At 45.4% G+C, this 18,263-nt stretch overlaps 2 protein-coding genes across 7 annotated transcripts in view; one reads left to right on the top strand and one right to left on the bottom strand.

Moving 5' to 3' along the window:
- The window catches only part of sh2b3 (SH2B adaptor protein 3), a 73,666-nt gene extending 66,049 nt beyond the window's left edge, over positions 1-7,617 (top strand). The window contains exons 6-8 of the mRNA XM_083644954.1: positions 558-772; positions 3,281-3,458; positions 3,598-7,617. Of these exons, the coding sequence (XP_083501080.1) occupies positions 558-772; positions 3,281-3,458; positions 3,598-3,968 (764 nt within the window). The 3' untranslated portion in view covers positions 3,969-7,617. The remainder of the gene's footprint in view (positions 1-557; positions 773-3,280; positions 3,459-3,597) is intronic.
- A 1,273-nt stretch (positions 7,618-8,890) lies between these two features.
- atxn2 (ataxin 2) overlaps positions 8,891-18,263 on the bottom strand; it is a 42,205-nt gene continuing 32,832 nt past the window's right edge. For all 6 annotated transcript variants that reach the window (XM_083644947.1, XM_083644948.1, XM_083644949.1 and 3 more), the window contains 3 exons: positions 17,559-17,773; positions 10,558-10,729; positions 8,891-9,828 (listed from right to left, as the gene is read on the bottom strand). In XM_083644947.1, coding sequence (XP_083501073.1) covers positions 9,800-9,828; positions 10,558-10,729; positions 17,559-17,773 — 416 coding nt within the window. In that variant the 3' untranslated portion in view covers positions 8,891-9,799. The remainder of the gene's footprint in view (positions 9,829-10,557; positions 10,730-17,558; positions 17,774-18,263) is intronic.

Below are 18,263 nucleotides of genomic sequence, written 5' to 3'. Positions count from 1 at the left end.
GGTAATTGTAATAATTTGCAATTGGTTATATATATTTAAAAAAACATCTGCATTTGTGGGGAGCTTAAACATTTAATCAGTAAACACCTAGTTAAAAACAGTTGTATTTTCCACCTTTGTAATCAAGAGAGAAATTTGACTTAATTCACAATTTGAAAAATCCTCAAGGTACTTTGAAAATCAGCTTTATTGGCCATCTTTTGTAAACAATTTGCCATGGCAATTTGCAGGGATGCAATCTCAGGAGTGAACACAGTATAGCCGCAGCCACATTCAGACACTGTTTCACAAAGTCACCACATGAAAAAGCGTGTCCACCCTTTGCAATCAGTGCAGAGGGGGGCACCACTAGACCAAATTGGGCACCACTGGTCTAGTGTTAAAGTCCACGATTCTGATTGTGTTTCACCCTTTACATCTCCATTACAAAAAATACTTCATGTGAATAAAACCATTTCCCATTTACGAGTAAAATAAATCCTAGTTTTGACGATACAGATAACTATATTGCTAATAACAGAATCCAAACGGCTTTTTTCCTCTCTTCGTCCCTCCAGCCTCAGTGACGTTTGCCCTGCCGGAGCAGGTGTACCAGAAGACTGACCACTTCCTGTTCTCCTACCCATGGTTCCACGGGTCCATCTCCCGCGTCAAGGCAGCCCACTTGGTTCAAAGCTCTGGCCTGGAGGGGCATGGAGTGTTTCTGGTCCGACAGAGTGAGACGCGCAAAGGAGACTACGTCCTCACATTTAACTACCAGGGAAAGGCCAAAGTACGCTCTCACTTCTCCTAAAACACTGCTGTCCAAATCGGTCTCACTCTTTACACTGCTGTCCAAATCTGTCTCACTCTTTACACTGCTGTCCAAATCTGTCTCACTCTTTACACTGCTGTCCAAATCTGTCTCACTCTTTACAGTGCTATCCAAATCTGCCCCACTCTTTTTCTCTTTCTTGCTGTTAATATTTATTTAACGTTGTCTATGTAGATCCAGGCTTGACAGAAATAAACTCACATACTGTATGAGCCACGCAAAATTAGTGCTGGATGGAGAAAAAAACATATATACACCAATACGTTGTAAGTTATTTCCAGGGCATTCCAGCACACAGAAGAGACATGGGCCCTATCGTCGCAAAAGCGGTAATTTAGCATTTGCGCTGGTTTTGCGAATTGGGGGCGTGCACAAGCACATGCCTGTTATAACTGTACTGGACATAGGCGTGCCACATGCCAAACCAGGCGTTTCGGTGCAAAAATGTGGGGATAGATGGCATTATCCTATCGTCAGCAGCGCGCAATTACTTTGCACTAAGAGCTTTTAAAAGCACCTCTTACGCGCTAAATACCCCGCTGCGCTTGAGCGCACCATAATCTCCATGCTGCGCAGTGCAGTTTGGTATATGATATACAAATGGGATCTCAGCGAAGGTGTTGCAATTACTCTCTAGTCAACATCTCATTTTTCAGATCAGTCTTGAGAGCACGTTTAAAGACATTGTTTTTGACAGTGTTTATGCCTTGCACTGAAGCAGGTAAATTATTCAAAAGTTGATAGCAGTGTTACAAAATGAGGTTTGGGTTTGGCTTCCTGCAATAGGTTTCTGAATTGAATATTGGGCAGATCTGGTATTATAGGAATGAATTTCACTTGTTCTTACAACACCTTCCTTGAGATAACCAGGGCTAAAATGCGATATATGTGACACAATTTAAGTTGCTTCACCCTTAAATCAATCGGTAACCAACCAAGTTTATTAAACTCAGTAGCAGAGTAAAATTCCTTTTGGATATATCATTACGCACAGCCTTGCCATGCCAGGACATCAAATTCTGCTAATAGAATTGGGTATTAGCAGATAATTCAGTGAGGCAATCAACTATAACTCACTGAGAAACTTTTATCACATTGCAAAGAGGGATATTAATTGAGAAAACTTGTTGGACAATGGACATAGGCTATTCACCTTCACCTATCCCATAACCCGGAGGGTCGTTGGCACCACAGACGATCTGTCAATAAGCTCTCTCCATCTCTCTCTGTCCTCGGCACGAGTGAGTCCACTCTATTACGCATGGAGAGAATTACAGCATTGCATGCCTTCACGCACACACAGCGATTGCGAGACGGGAATCTGATTGGTTTGTTTGATGTAACATCCAGGCATTGCCTGGCCACACCTGTGAATAATTCTGGTGCTTAAGACTGCCCAAATCCCGTTTGTGCTGGCATTTTGGGGGTGCAGATGATTTGGCACGGCTCTAATTTGCGCCTGCGGCAGGTGCCATGAACGTTTCCACATCCCTGCCGAGAATTGCATCCCCACCATATTTCGGGGCTGTTTTAATTTAGAAAATGGGGAGGTCATGTCATTATATCACTTTTAAACAGTTACATTTCTGTATAAATCATTACAATATTCTCCCGTGAGGTGGGGATGCGTTTAGCTTCTGCCGTCGGGGGTGCAAAATTCGGCATAACACCTGGACACTTGCGCAAGGCCGTCTGCTATCATTAAGGCACGCAAACAGGTGCGCAAGCGCAAGTAGGGGATATCGCCTGTACCAAGATAGGGCCCTAAGTCCTCACAGGCAGAACAGTCCCACTACTGGAAAGTATTTTAGTCAATGTTTAGTGAGGGGAGCCAATCAAGCCCAGTTGTGATGTATCAGCTGGGTTTCAGACTAACAGTCTGAAACTGCAAGTATTGTTGAAAATCTAATCTCTTCACGTCTTGATTAAACATAGTTTTTTCTTTTTTTTGCTTTAACCTGTCTACTAATCATTATCTACTAATTCCAGGAATCTTATGTCTGTCTATCTTTCTGTGTGTGTGTGTGTGTGTGTGTGTGTGTGTGTGTGTGTGTGTGTGTGTGTGTGTCCATCCTTCACTCACATATCTCGAAAACCGTTCGTCCAATTGACTTCACACTTGGCGGGTGTGTTGCCGGGGACCCGGGAACATGCAGTGTCGGATTTCGTGCAATTTGGACATGCTTCAATATGAATAAACAAGCAAACAGTGTTCTGTACAGCAGCAAGGCGAATGGGCACTGCACTAGTCCATATCAATAATGCACATAATCATGTATCACAAAAGACACACTGTATACTACAGTATCATAGTGTCGATATTGTGTCTTGCGGTTCTTGATGATACCCAGCGCTACACCAAACCATCTTGCATTGCTACAAAAGTGTTGAAGCCTCACTTGTCTCTCTGTCTGCAGCACCTTCGTCTGTCTCACTTGTCTGTCTGTCTTGTCTCTCTGTCTGCAGCATCTGCGTCTGTCTCTGACAGAATGGGGTCAGTGCAGGGTGCAGCACCTGCGCTTCCCCTCCGTCATGGACATGCTCAGTCACTTCCGCCTCTCCCCCATCCCACTGGAGTGCGGCGCCGCCTGTGACGTCACGCTGTCCAGCTTTGTGGTGGCCGGCTCCACCCCTTCATCACAGGGTAAGAGTCTCCCCTTCACTAACTGCTTACCCAACCTGTGTTGTTGTGTGTAGCGGTGGAGCAGATGCGCAGCATGTAAAAAGTTGGACTTGTACATCTGTTGCTTATGTCTTGTCTTTTTCTCTCGGTACTTCGGCAGGTCAGCTCTCTGGCGCTGTCCTGGTCCCTTTCTCCCTGCATCGGTGGAGCTCGGAGCCCAGCTTGGCTCACTGCACCCTGGCCAGCTGTTCCAACCTCCCCCCCTCCTCCTCCTCCACCAGCACCACCGGTCCCGGGCCCGCCTCCCAGTCGGGGCACTGGCCGCCGGCCCGCTCCAGCCTCCTCCCAGACCTCCCTAACGTCACGTCAGGCCCCGCACTGCTGCGTCGGAGTGAGTCGGTGGGGAGGAGGCCCCTCCTTCGCCACCCCAACCCCCACCAGCCCATCATCCCTCAGCGGGACTCGGACTATGAGCTGGAGCCAGACCGCAACCGCAAGCGGGCCATAGACAACCAGTACATGTTTCTCTGACCCGCCGGGTCGCATGCCACCATCACCTCCAACAGAGAGCGGTCTCCTGTAAACCAAACACACACACACACACACACACACACACACACACACACACACACACACACACACACACACGCACACACACACACAAACATGTACACATACAGACACACCCTTGGGACCCACACCCAGCTCTGTGTGGGTGTGTGAGACTCATAGAAACCGAGTGCATGATGCTAACATGATTATAGCAGACTCATGAACTTGAGCTTTACAAGTCTTTGCCTGATGAATGCGCGGCTGTGTGTATGACAAAACACACAAACACACACACACACACACAGTCACAACCACAATGTCCACAATGAATGTATTTTTGGGAATTTTATAATCGTGTCGAGTATGATTATTCTCATTTTTCTGAAGTTGTTCTGCATGGGAGAGAGCAGCATGTGTAGCTGTCCTCCCACTCTGGGCAAAAACATCTTTGAAATGTTTTAAATTCTGGTGAAGTTTTTAGTGAGCGCTTGATTTAACTTCCTTGGCACTTGAACTGAACCACTGGTTAAATCAAGTACTCCTTTTAAATATTTGGAAGATATTTAGCCCTGCCCTGCTCTTTACCTTCACACACTCCACTCTCCATGACACACAGAGACAAAAATGCACTCTATTTTAGAGTGTCAAATGTTTCTAAAATATTCCTTGCGCATTTTCGTGTACTTTAAAAACAATGTGTATTTTCTCTGTACACAGATTCCTTTGTAGAAAAATGGAAAAAAACTAAAAGGCGTAAAACTTAGGTAAAATCTTTGAGGAGAAGCTGTTCCAAGCACCGCTTCCACCACTCCATAGCCTACCTTAGCTTAAGCAACTAAGAAGAAACATGTAAAACGATTCCAGATCAGCATTCTTAAGCAACTCCTACCTGATACAATGGGAAATTGTCGCTGTTTGTTGTGTGTGTGTGTGTGTGTGTGCGCACGTGTGTGTGCGTGCGTGCATGTGCGTGTGCGTGTTTGTGTGTGTGTGTGTGTGTGTGTGTGTGTGTGTCAAAACGGACTTGTCCATTGAAGCGAATGAAAACTAAATGAAAGTGTAGGAGATCAGCATTCAGCAGACTGCTTGTGCTGATCTCAGTGTGGCACAGTATTCAACTAAGTAAGAGTCTGTGTGCTAGGTTTTACAAAAAGACCAAAATTATTATTGTTCTGTTGTAAATCAGTGGCACCTAGATGTAATCTGTGCTCCCATGCTTTGAAGAAAGCTGTCCCAGGGTAGCATAGTGTGTTAGTGTGTATGTTGTGTTTGTATGGAGAGGTCATCGTGAATGAACGAGTGAAGTAAGAGGGGGACATATTCTAGTGTCTAGGATAGAGTCCTTGTAATCTACAGGCCAAGGCAAAAATACAAGTTGAATGCAGGTCAGGTGTTTGAAACCGCTAAATCCAGGTTTGAAATGTCTGAAACCTTTTTCAAATCTATTTTTGCTGCGGTTTGAGAATTCAGCATTAAAGCGCTCCTAAAGGTAGACGCAGTGATGTGATGGAACCCCTGGAAGGCAAAGCGATGTGCACCTGCAGGTCATCCCAGTGCATGTTCTGAAATCACACACAAGTGTCTATGTAGGCTGGGTGGAGATATGACATTTATTTTGTAACACCTGCAGGCAAATCTTGAATTCCGGGTGTGAGGTCAGTGCAGGGTGCAGCACCTGCGCCTCCCCTCCAAAGCTTGAATTCTGGGTGTGACATATCTCTTAACTCTACTTTTTTTTTTTTTTTTTTACACATATAGCATTACTCTTCCATCTCAGTATGAAGTGTTCTACAACTTCACCACAGAAACCAGGAGAAAAAATGAGACAGTGATACATTTCTACACTCACCACCATTTTAAATGGGAGTGATGTTACTGACAGGCTTTGTGAGGAGAAGGGGGTAAAACAGAACAGTGGTTTTCAATCGGTGTAGCTTTGAAAGTGTCAAGATGTGCCATAAGAAAGTTACACATATTAAGAAAATGTAACAACACTCCGATAATACTATGATCCCACTTTGTCCCTCTATGCAATTTGGGCTTAGTCCCCCAGCTTTACGTTGGCTGGATCCTTGCTTGAAGCGATCATTTTGATGTGCCTTGGAAGTTTTTGTGTGTCGTGGGCCCAAAAAGTTTGAGAACCACCAATTGAAAACCCAGTCCCAGTGACTGAGGCAGTCGCTCAGCTCGTGATTCATTCCAACTTTCTCCTGGTGTCCAGTTTTGTTTCAACACAAGTTTCATCTCTTCCAACACCGGGGGTGAGGTTTCTCAAAAGCATCCGAGAAGTTCGATTTTAACCCATTGTGATCCAGACCTTGTAGTTTTTTTCGTCTTTAGCAAACTGTGAGGAGATCAGGTAATGGGCACACAAGATTCAACTCTGTTCCATCCAGTTAAGCTTGAAGATTAAATATCACACTTTCTGTAATTTTGAAGCGTCAATTCCATTACACAGACAAAGATGGCAGTAGTTGTGTGATGCTTTTGGGAAACGGAGCCCAAAATTCATCTGGTCTGTCTCCATTTGTCTTCTAACCTTGCTTAACACTAACTTAGCAGTTGATTATAACCAAAAAGCCTATGCTTGATTTATGGTTTAGTCATGTCTCTCTCTCTTCCCTCTTATCATTATAGAGTTTCCAGTATTTTAGAGTAATGCACAAAAGGTTGACTTCTTGATGAACATGACCGGAGCAAATCCACTGTGATTGTTCCTCTTGTTGCGTAATGACAGGTCAGCCTAGTCTACCAAAGGAATATTTTACAATGGTTGTGTGGTTAATCTTTTATGTATCACCATGATCAAGACTGACATCGTGTAAGTGTTTGTATAAGGGGGGAAAGAACAAGAACAAGACCATTTTGGCAAAAGTACGGTTAGTCTTCCTTGCTTTACGCGCCTGACTCTAAACTAACTTGGTCCCCGGCTCTCGTCGCACTTAAGTCTCTCTTCCGTTCTGAATATTAAAGGAAAGCAACGGTAACATTAACTATTTTGATCAGTCACCTCTTCGCTAATGATGGGAGAATGACTGTGCCTTTGCCAGAAAGCTGCTGTTGCTTTTCCCCTTTGAAAGCTCAGGGTGTGTGATGTGTTACAGAACTTGTAGTGCAATATCAGAGATGTCCCATGCTTCAGCCCTTCATTTACAGCACAGAGCAAACAAAGGCTTTTTTACTTGGATGGATTTATGAGAGAAGTCAATCTTTGCACTTGCTCATTGATTGAAGAAAAAACAATATTTAGCAGCAACAGTAAATTCCAAAGAAAGTTACCTAAAGAAAACACAACATTCAAATCAGGGCTTATTACAAGCTTATAGCATTGTTATTCAACCCTGGACTTCTACACTTCGACACTGCCTTTCCAGTCTCCCAGCCGCCACCTTTGACATTCCTTGTTTATTTTAAAAATGTCCAGTTGATGAATGTAATGTGTTCTCAATACTGTTCATTCTGTTTGTTACTTCGCACTGTAAACATTCCAATTCAATCTTCCCCTCCGAAGCCAATGAAACCACAACAAAGCTTTTACATCTGTCGTTTCTGTTCACATCCCATTCAGTTATGATAAGCCTTCTAAATTATATAAAATATATCAACTGTATATTTGACATTTTGTAAAATAAAGCTAACCAAAAAAAAAAAAGCATCTTCAGTTTGTGATTTGGGTTTTCTCTCTGCAGTCTGATGAAAGTCGTGCATGTCCCTTTGTTCTTTATTATAGTGATTCTAAAAAGGGGGTTAATTTATTTTCACTATAATTCCAACCATAAGTAACACAATGACATAATGTATGACTATTTTGGGTAATGGGTTTCCTACACTTTCTGTAATAAAATATCTAAAAGCAAAAATCTTATCAGATGGGACATCTTATCAAATAGGGCGTCCGTGGTCTAATTTGTGTCAGTTTAGGGGTCCGTGACATGAACGTTTGAGTACTGGTGTATAAACCTCAAAACTACGACTGGGCTCAATTTAATTGATCTAATTTGGCTTAATGTTTGTTCATTCAACAGGCAGATAATTGTCGCCGCCCCCCCCATTTTCTCCCCAATTGTACTTGGCCAATTCCCTTTGTTGCCCCAGTCACTGCTCCATCATCTGCCGATCTGGGGAGAGCCGTAGACGCACACATGCTTCCTCTGATACATGTGCAGTTGCCAGCCATTTCATTACACCCGACAACAGGGAACTTCACTGGCAGAACGTAGCACGTGGGAGGATCACGCTATTCCCACCAGTTCCCTTCCACCCCGACAAGGCGCTAGTGCAGCGACCAGGACGCATACAGGTGTGTACTGTACACAGTATGTAGTGCTATCTGGAGAACTGGGGGAGCCAGTATATGAGAAACAACCTCCCCCCTATTTATAAGTGTGGGAGCTCCGCTCCCTGCGCTCCCACAGCACTACACCCCTGGACTCATTCCGGCTTCCCACCCGCAGACACAGCCAATGGTGCCTGTACGGATGACCGACCAAGCCGGAGGTAACACGGGGGGCGAACCTGCGACCCTCGTGTTGATAGGCAGGGAATCTACCACTACACTAGCCGGACGCCCATGCAGATCATTAAGTAGTTCCTGTGTGGTTATATATCACAAATTTACTCATACTGACTAATAAGGAAATGTCTTGGTTCAGTAGGATTTCTCAGCAGGAAACAGTTCTGGGTCAGACTCACTTTGGTGACATGGGGTAAAAGCATCCTTTGAACTAAGGGAAGGATACCAGAGTTTCTCATGCAGAGCAGGACATCCCACAAAATCTTGCAACACCTGCGATGAAGAATGAAAGCCAGCTGTTATGGAGCCATAACCCTCCATGGAAATGACTCATGGGTGTCACTGTGGCCAATACATTTGAAGGGTTTCCAAATAACCTGCGTAAACTCTACAGCCAACGAAGATTGATCGTGCAGAGATAACGTTTTTTCAACAATGAAGAAAGGACCACGGCACCAGTCATTCAGTTTTTAAAACTTTTTTATTGTTTTTAATTTTTTTTGCTCATTTTTTAAATTATTTATATTATCTACAAAGTAAAAGTTTTTTTTTAACTTAAAAGTTACACAATGGTTGGGTGAGAAGTGGGATCTGATCACCTCAGCCATCATAATTTCATAAATAACGTTTCTCCTGTCCTCTGGCTGCCAAAACATGTTTGTTAATTCACAGGAAGCTTCTCATGTCTTGTCATGTTTTCTTTCTTAGTTTGGTTAGAAACCGGTTGTGTAGTCTGGAAACAAACGCAGCACATAGCAGCAGCAGCAATAGATAAACAGTACGATTAATACTGTCTAAAAGTTGGAAGATTTCTTTTTTCATAACAAGGTGCAGACAAAATACAAGTTCCAGTTGATTTTTCTTCTTCACTCACTTAGTTTCTCTTACTCTTTCTTTCGCTTCTTAGTTGGCAAGCTGACTCGAGTTGCAATTAGGGACCCTCTGGAAGTGTGTGTGTGGTATGTGTGTGTTTTGACTGTGTGTTTATGTGCTGCATAACTGTGTGTCTGTAGATATCTGTGTGTGAACAGGGGCAGAATAAGAGCAATCCTGTCTGTTAATGTTAAAACTCATTAAAACGCGTCACTGCATCAATCTGTTAACATTCTCTTATTGCCTAGTCCGGGAGGGAGGAAGGATGGAGGGAGGGGGGGATGAAGGGAGGAGAAAAGCTGATGAAGCACGTAGATGAAGAAAGAGAGAGGGAGGCTGTCGTTCTCTTCTTCGTCTGGTTATGAAGACTCTGGATGAGAAGCGCGAGGCAGAGCGGGTCCCTCAGCTCACCGGCGCCCTCTATCTACAGCTGCTGCTGATGGTGAGGTTGCACTGCAGGCAAGAGGAAACACAAAATGGGGGAAAATTCAAGTTCAGAAATTAGAGACCGTCTGTGCAGAGTACAGAGAGAAAAGAGTAATAATGATAAATGTCAACAACACAACCTCTTAAGTCTTAAAATAAGTATATACGTCTATTGATTTTAAAATGCGAGTAACAATGATATCCTAAATGAAGCAGAAATCCTGACTTTTATTGGGGGGGGGGGGGGTAACCATACACTACAACAGTGGTTCTCAAAGGGGGGGTCGCAAGATAATTTCCAGAATGTGTAAAATTGGTCTAAAAAAACGATTGAAAAGAGCACATTCTAACCATAATTGTTTGGTTTACAAAATTCTCATGTGCGCAGTCTGCGCAGCAACATTTGTATGCTTCAACCACCTAAGGGGGTATTGGGGGTCTGGCACCTTTATTTTGGGGGTCGGGAGCTGAAAAGTTTGGGAACCCTTGCACTACAAGTCAAAGGTGTGGACACATGCAATTAATACATCAACACAAATGGAATTAAGCAGTGTCCAAAAAAGTGTTAAACAAATTCTACTATTTATACAAATTTTACTATGTTATATTTTGGATTATTTAAAGTAGCCGCCCTTTGCCTTGATGGAAAGACAAGACTTTTAGATCAAAATGGCTTTTAGAGAATAAAAAAACATGTAGTGTATATATTCCAGACTCCACCCCGCAGGAGTGTGCTGGTTGAGAAAACGTGTGTACCTTGTGGGTGTGCCAGGTAGGAGAAGTGTGTGGTGGAAGAGACAGGGATGGGGTTGAGAGCGGTCTGGGGCATCTGGGGCTGCGGACCACCTGGAGGACCCTGGGTGGCCATCAGCATCATTGGGTGGCTCCCCGCGTGGTGCGATTGCACGATGCCAGACTGCATGTGGGCCTGGGTGGGAGACAGGAGGCGTGAGTGTGTGAGACAGAGTGAAAGTGAGCAACAAAGCGAGAATGACAATGAGAGACAAGAGACACAAACAACATTCTCCTGCACCTATTTAGGTGTAGTCGCATGAGTAGCATAAATGGATATCATCTATGGTTATGATCAGGGGAGAATTGTAGGGGTCGGGAGGGGGGTAAAGGGGTATAGCATCCCCCTTAACACAAATTATTCATAGTAACTCTCCAAATGAATGACAGAATTTAGGTAAAACTTCACATCCCATCAAGCTCTTACATAATAGTAATAACAGCATAATAACAGGGCATTCTGTATATTTGTATCTGATTAGGGGCACAAATACACAGTTGAATAAACGCCTTGAATCCTAGTCGTATCCCTGAAGGACCCGCAATCAAAATGAAGAAAGCCCTCCAGGGAATTCTGGGTAACGATGCATGTGTAACTGCCTGAAAGGTTTCCTGACAAGCAGTATGTCTACATAAAGACAAGAGAGTGCAAGAAATATCATTTACAATCGCTTTAGTTACAAAACTAGAAATATCGCATCACGGTTGTATGCCTCCGCCAACGAGTGAGCAGCACACAATACACATCCACATTTGACTCTGAGGACACTTGTAGTGGCGAAACGTCAGTCATTGTTTGCACCTGAATAAATTGCTGAATTAGACCGTGTGCTCCGGTTCTCATCTTTCATTTATCAATCTACATCCATATCTGTCCAGAGTGACTCATACAAGCACAAATACCTTGAAGCCCACAGCGCAGTGTTGAGGCCATTCAGCCTTATGGCACTTTAGGCAATGTTCAGGAGTACCTCAACAACACGGCTAATCGTTTCAACATGGAAAATAACCCCACCCCTTGAACCCCGACTTAGCTACGGCCCATTTTTCCCTAGCCCCACCCCTTACTGATCACACCCCCTTCCCACCACCCACATGCCAGACCTAGACATTCCCCCAACCCACCCCTCATATCCTGACTCTCTATGACCTTTGTATCCCTAGCTACAGCCCCTTTTCCCCAAACCCGGCCCCCTTCCTTGACCCCCACATCCCCCTAGCCACTCTCTCTAGCCACCCGTCGAACCCTGACCCTCTACGACCTTCCTAACCCTAGCTATGGCCCCTTTCCCCTAGCCCCGCCCCTTTCCCTCACCACACCCCTTCCTACCATCCACTCGCCGTAGACACCCCACGAATCCCGACTCTTTACAACCTTCCTATCCCTAGCTATGGTCAATTTTACCTAGCACCGCCCCCTTCCTTGATGGAACAGATGGACATGCGGCCACAGTGACCTTGAATTTTGTGCACCAAAATCGAACTAGTTCATCCTCGAGTCCAAGTGGATGTTTGAGCCATTTTTATTTTATTTTTTTACATTACATGAACAAGACAGATGAACAGGCCTGAGCCTGTCACAAGACAAGAAAAGAAAAAAAAACATACATACATACATTATCGGCATTGAACATTACAACTTGATGCTACCAGCCGTCTAAGGTGTCTATGTGCTTGTAAGAGACATTGTGCATGGGATCCCAAGCAAGGGGTCCATAGGAGACCAACCGGGCGAGTCACCCGCCACCCCTAACATCAGTCATTCTTAACCACATCAAAATAGGCCAAAAACGGGTCCCATATAGTCGAGAATCTTTCAAGCGAGTTGGCTCTCAGGAACCTGAGTCTCTCCATCTGTATAACAGAGATCATGTCCATCAGCCATACCCGAAAAGAAGGTGAAGAGGAGGACTTGTTTGAGCCAAATTTGAACTAGAAACTAGGATCGATTCCTAGGGTAGAGACTCTGTAGATGATGCCCCATGGCTGCAGTTATGGAAATCGCCCGCTCTGCGGGGTCCCAAAATCGTGACTGACAGACACCACCCACCCACATAGGCACCATCGTGCAACAGGCGACTCCTCCCCCTCTGACCTCTTCACTTCTTCTTGGCCTTTGTGGGTTTAGCGAGCAGCGCCGGCTCGATCTGCTCCAGCTTCAGGCCTCTGACAGAGAAGAGGCGTGCAGCACGCTCCCTCAGTGTTCCCCCACACTTCACTCCTCTGGACATCAGCTCCACCTTCAGCTGCTCCAGACCCAGAGCTTCCAGCTCCTCTGCAGAGCCCACAGCCTGCAGCTCTACTGGGCTGACTGGTCCAGCCTGCAGCTCTACTGGGCTGACTGGTCCAGCCTGCAGCTCTACTGGGCTGACTGGTTCCTGCGGCTGCTGGGGGGTTGAGCCTGAAGCTTGTGGATCTGGTCTCTGTTCTGCTGCACTGGGGCTGCTGCAGGCAGGTGGGCTGCGGCTCCGCTCTGGTTGCTCCAGCTCCTCCTGCTCTTCATCCTCATGTTCATCTTCCTCCTCCGAGCTAGCCAGCCCGTCGCCTGTCCAGAAACACTTCCTCTTAGCCAAGCATTTGCTTTGATCTGAGCTCTGCCTTTTAGCTCTGCCCTCCTCTGCCTTCACCTGGCCGCTAGAGGAAGCCTGCATCCCTTTGAGCACAGAGTCCTCCAGTCTCTCTGACAGGTCATGGCACTGCCTCTGGTATTCCATGTCGGTGAACTGGTGCTTAGGCTCGGCCAGCTTTCTCTGCAGACGCTCCAGACGACACTGCTGCTTCTCTGCCTCACGCTCCGCCTGCTCGTTCAGCCACTCCACCATCTCTTTCTCGTGGTTGATGTCTCGGAGGCGGCGTCCGCTCAGGTCCCGGCATGCATTGCGGTTCGACGTCTTCTCAATCTGTGCTCCGAGAGCTCTGAGCATGGAGCCGAAACCTCCTTTCCCTCCACACACTCGTGCTTGTAGGTGATAGACGGCTCCATGTTGGACTGAATCCTGCAGGTCGGATCGCCGTCCATTACTGCTGACATAGAAGTCCTCAGCAGGAACACTCGTGTGGGTTAAGAAGCGGTCCAATATGTCTCTGACACAGGAGCCAGCAGGCAGAGAGGAGCTGGACGATCCAGAGAACAGAACAGGAGCAGAGACAAACACAAACACCTCCATGCTGGCAGCAGCAATCGTTTGGACTACAGTTGCTCGATTATATATACAGTCTATGTGCTCGAGTGACATCACTGATGACATCACAACTGCCTGAGTGACATCACTGATGACATCACAACTGCCTGAGTGACATCACTGATGACATCACAACTGCCTGAGTGACATCACTGATGACATCACAGTTGCTTGAGTGACATCACTGATGACATCAGTTGCTTGAGTGACATCACTGATGACATCACAATTGCTCAAGTGGCATCACTGATGACATCACTTGCATCACAAATCGTGACTGACACCGCCACAGACAGACAGCACCACCACCACCACAGAGGCCACTTACGCAATTGATTCCCTCAGAGAGATCACGTTAACGAGGATGAAACAGGCGGTCAGGTCACAGTGACCTTGAACTTTGACAACCAAAATCTCACCACAGGGGCGGCTGTGGCTCAGGAGGTAGAGCGCATCATCCACCGTTCGATCCCCGGCTCCTCCAGTCCGCATGTCGAAGTGTCCTTCGGCAAGACACTGAACCCCAAATTGCTCCTGATGGCTGTGCCAGCACCCTGTGTGGCAGCTGGCCACCTTCGGTGTGTGTGAATGGGTGAATGTAGGCACATTGTAAAGCGCTTTGGATAAAAGCGCTATATAAATGCAGTCCATTTACCATTTACCACTTCATCCTTGAGTCGAAATTGATGTTTGAGCTAAATTTGAAGAAATTCCGTCATGGTTTTCCAGAGATATTGCGTTAACGAGCATGACACTAATCAGTTCATTCTTGAGTTCAAGTGGACGTTTGAGCCAAATTTGAAGCAATTCCATTAAGGTGTTCCTGAGATATTGCGTTAATGAGAATTTGACAGACGTACAACAAGAAACTATAATGCCTACAGCCCGGCTATAGCCAGGCGGTGTTAGCATGGCTGGAATGCACCTGGATTAAAACTTTGTTTTAAATGGTTTCTTTTACATGTATTTTGCTGCGGCGGCCACGCCCCTCCAGCTAGAAACAACTGTGCCCACAACTAGAAAAATTAAGTTCAAATGTATCATCTCCCCTAATATCCCGGCCTGCCAAAAGATTAGTGGCAAATACAGCACAACTGTCTTTATATTAGGGCCAAAATAATTCCTCGAGAAGCTCGATGAATCCATATGACTATAATATACAATACATATCAATTGTGCTGATGGGCACAAACGGGGGACTGGAGAGCCTCTCAAGCACTGTGATGAAGTCCCACTGGGGGAAAAGGTTTTGCACCGGCGGGTGTAATCGGCGGGCACCCCTCATGAACAGGGACATCATCAAGAGACTCCCCACCTCTCAATTTCCATCTGACAAGTGGATATCGCGGCCATGTAGACCTTTAAAGTTTGAATGATAAAACCCTGGTTAAACAAGCTGAAGGAGGCAGAGAATGGGCTCTACAGTATACTGCAGTATACACCATCCTCATTCCGCTCTGTGCACCAGCGCGTAACAGCTTGCTACTTGTACATACTGAGAGCAAGTATAAAGGGCTCTATAGTCTGTACGATGTCCAGTGGCAGACCCTCAGCTAGTAAGCATACCCGATGCAGTCATTAGGGGTGCAACGGATCACAAAACTCACGGTTCGGATCGTATCAGTTTTTGAGACATGGATCGGATCATTTCTTGGATCCGCAAAAAAAAAAAAAATCATATATATATTAGTGGAATGGGGGGGAATGGGGGAAGCATAGAGGATTTCCCTCGGCCACACGTGCGCCAGAGCGTCGTGGCCCAGTGGGGGACTGTCGTGGATGGAGAACCACAGGAGGCAGTGCGTTGCGTGACGCGATGCTAAGAGATCGACACGCACCTGGCCGAACCGGGCGCGTGTTAGTTCGCGAAAGGTCATCGTTAAGTAGGTGAGAGTTTAAACAATTTGAACTTTGAGCACAGCACAAGGTGGCAAATTCGAGCGGTACGCGACGGCAAGGTTACCGCTGCCGCATAGTTGGGAGGCACCGCTCTCCCCAGAGAAAACAGCTGTTTTAACGCCCCCCTCCAGTCAGTTTTTCATACCTGTACACCATTGATGCTCTCTGAAAATATGTGCATGTGCGCCATCATTTGCATCAAAGATCGTATATTGATAAGAACCGCAGGCTTATACCTTGTCATGGCAAAATCATGGCTGTAGCGCTGTTGTCTAAAAAAATAAGAGCCTTGCTCCTGCCTTCAATATACGATCTTTGTATCTCCCTTCCATGCGGAGACCGGCACAATATGGCGGCCTCTACCTCTGCCTAAATGTTTGGTCCTGAACCCACAATATTGTTCTAAATATCAACAACCAGCCAACATATAATATCAATGTTGGTGGGCTTTATGGAAAGACCGTGTTTCACTGCTTGAGAGTTATATCAAACTGGTCATTCAGTGGCGTTTTACTGCCATGTAACTAATGTAGCTCAGAGGCTAACAGCTAGCTAATGCCAGAGGCTAACGCCAGCTATTCACTTTAACTCCGTGACAAGTGACTCAGTCGATAGACAATGATAATCTCACCCGTTTTTACTAACAGCATATTTTTAGGACTTTGAGCCCAAAATAAGGTTATTTGTCAACAAAATACACTGGCGAGCAACACTGTGGCTAATCAAGAGAGCAGGGAAAAACACAGCTACACATGAAATATCTTAAAAATGACAAGGTCAAGAGAGGGGCTTTAAGGGTACCGACCGAATTACATCGGTAGTGCCGAGTACTAGGGGTGTCACGATACACTCAGTTCACGATACGATACTGGGTTCACGATAACGATACGATATTTTAACAATATTTTTTTGCGATCGATTTGTAAGTTGAGGGGGCATCCTCCACGCTAATTTGAGTAATTTCACATTTTCATCCTCCGTGTCTGTAACGTCCCTCGTCTGTTCAAACAAAGCAATGGAAAGGAGAGCGAGCATGCAATCAGATGCAGATCAGTGCCACAATGTTCAGCTTCTTTTTCTCACGATTTCATCTCAACGATGCATATTGTCACGTTTTGATATCGCGATATATCGTGGGACGATATATTGTGACATCCCTACAGAGTACCGATTCAAGTCAAATCTATCGGTACCAAATTTCGGTATCTGCTGAGAGCGCATCTGTATGTAAATTAAGCATTAAAATTAAGAGATGAGAAAGTATTATGAATTGACAACTGTTTATTTATTGGCAGGCAACATGTGCAACATATTCCACTCTCTCTCTCAGAGACACAACTTAAAGGGATAGGTCGGATTTTTGGATGTGGGGTTGTATGAGGTACTCAGTGTATGAAATTTAAAAAAATATTTGGGGGCAACTTTTGCCCCCACTCTCTAAAGAATGTCTTTTTTACGTTTTTGCTCATGGCCCCCTCAGCAGACAGTTCTACTTGCCTGACGCGGCCGGTATCCATTTCTCCAAACTGGGCCTGCGCCGGCTGCATTCTACTGCATGTAGTACACTGACTGTATGCAAGTACCTCATACAACCCCACATCAAGAAATCCGAACTATCCCTTTAAACCATAGCAGACTATGCTTGGTTATTGGGAGCAGCTTAGAGCTTAACAAACATAGCTTTCCTGTGGATTTTTTTTTGTTTTTTTTGTATAAAATAAAAAACTGAATAAAAGCTAAATGTGCACAACCCGCCACGTTAGAACAGTAAATTACACATACTGAGGCAACAAAAATCGATTCCAATAAGCGGAACAAAACACAGGGCATTTATCAATTTACGCCAACGTTAGAGAGTTTAACAAGTGCGACGACGTAACAAACCTGCTGCACGTGTGCCATGTGGTTAGCGTTGTAGCTGTGCTGCATCTGCTGCGGATGGATCGTATAGACGGTCTGCTGGGGAGAAGGGAAGGAGCCCTGGGGAGACTGGGGGTTGGGCCCCGGGGTCATGGAAGGTGGCGTGGGGGCCAGGGCCGAGTACATCTGCTGCTGCTGGCCCTGGTTGGCCATGTGGAGGGCCTGGGCTGCTGCCGCCGCTGTGTCCCGCACACACACACACACACACACACACACACGAGAGAGAAAGCAAAAACACACAATATAACAAGAGTACTACTCACCAGTGAGCAAACTGTCTCAAGAGTCTCATTCATACTCATAATGCCTCCTTATCCTTATCACGTCCTAAAGACTTGTATCTTCACCTACACTCCTTTCAAAAAGATATTCAACTCAGAAGGTCATGTATAGGAAGCAACACCAAGGACCCTCAAAAAGAAGGATAATAATAAGACATCACTCACATCACAGCATTTGAGTTTTGCATTAGGGCCAGTTCTATTGAAGTGAATGGGATGCGCATGGAAAGTCCCACTATAAACCATCATATCTGTGTAATTTTGTCTTGGATTGAAAAACTCTTCCACAAGATGAAAAAGAAACACATTAGGTGATGTTGACTGATGCTCCGTTCGCTCATGTAAACAAATATCACATCATGTCTTTTCTTCATCTGGTGCAAGCATT

Source organism: Poromitra crassiceps (assembly GCF_964638095.1).
Source record: "Poromitra crassiceps genome assembly, chromosome: 10".
In the NCBI taxonomy this organism is placed as follows: Eukaryota; Metazoa; Chordata; class Actinopteri; order Beryciformes; family Melamphaidae; genus Poromitra; species Poromitra crassiceps.
Note: the sequence above shows the minus strand (reverse complement) of the source record. Positions and strands in the feature narration are given on the sequence as shown.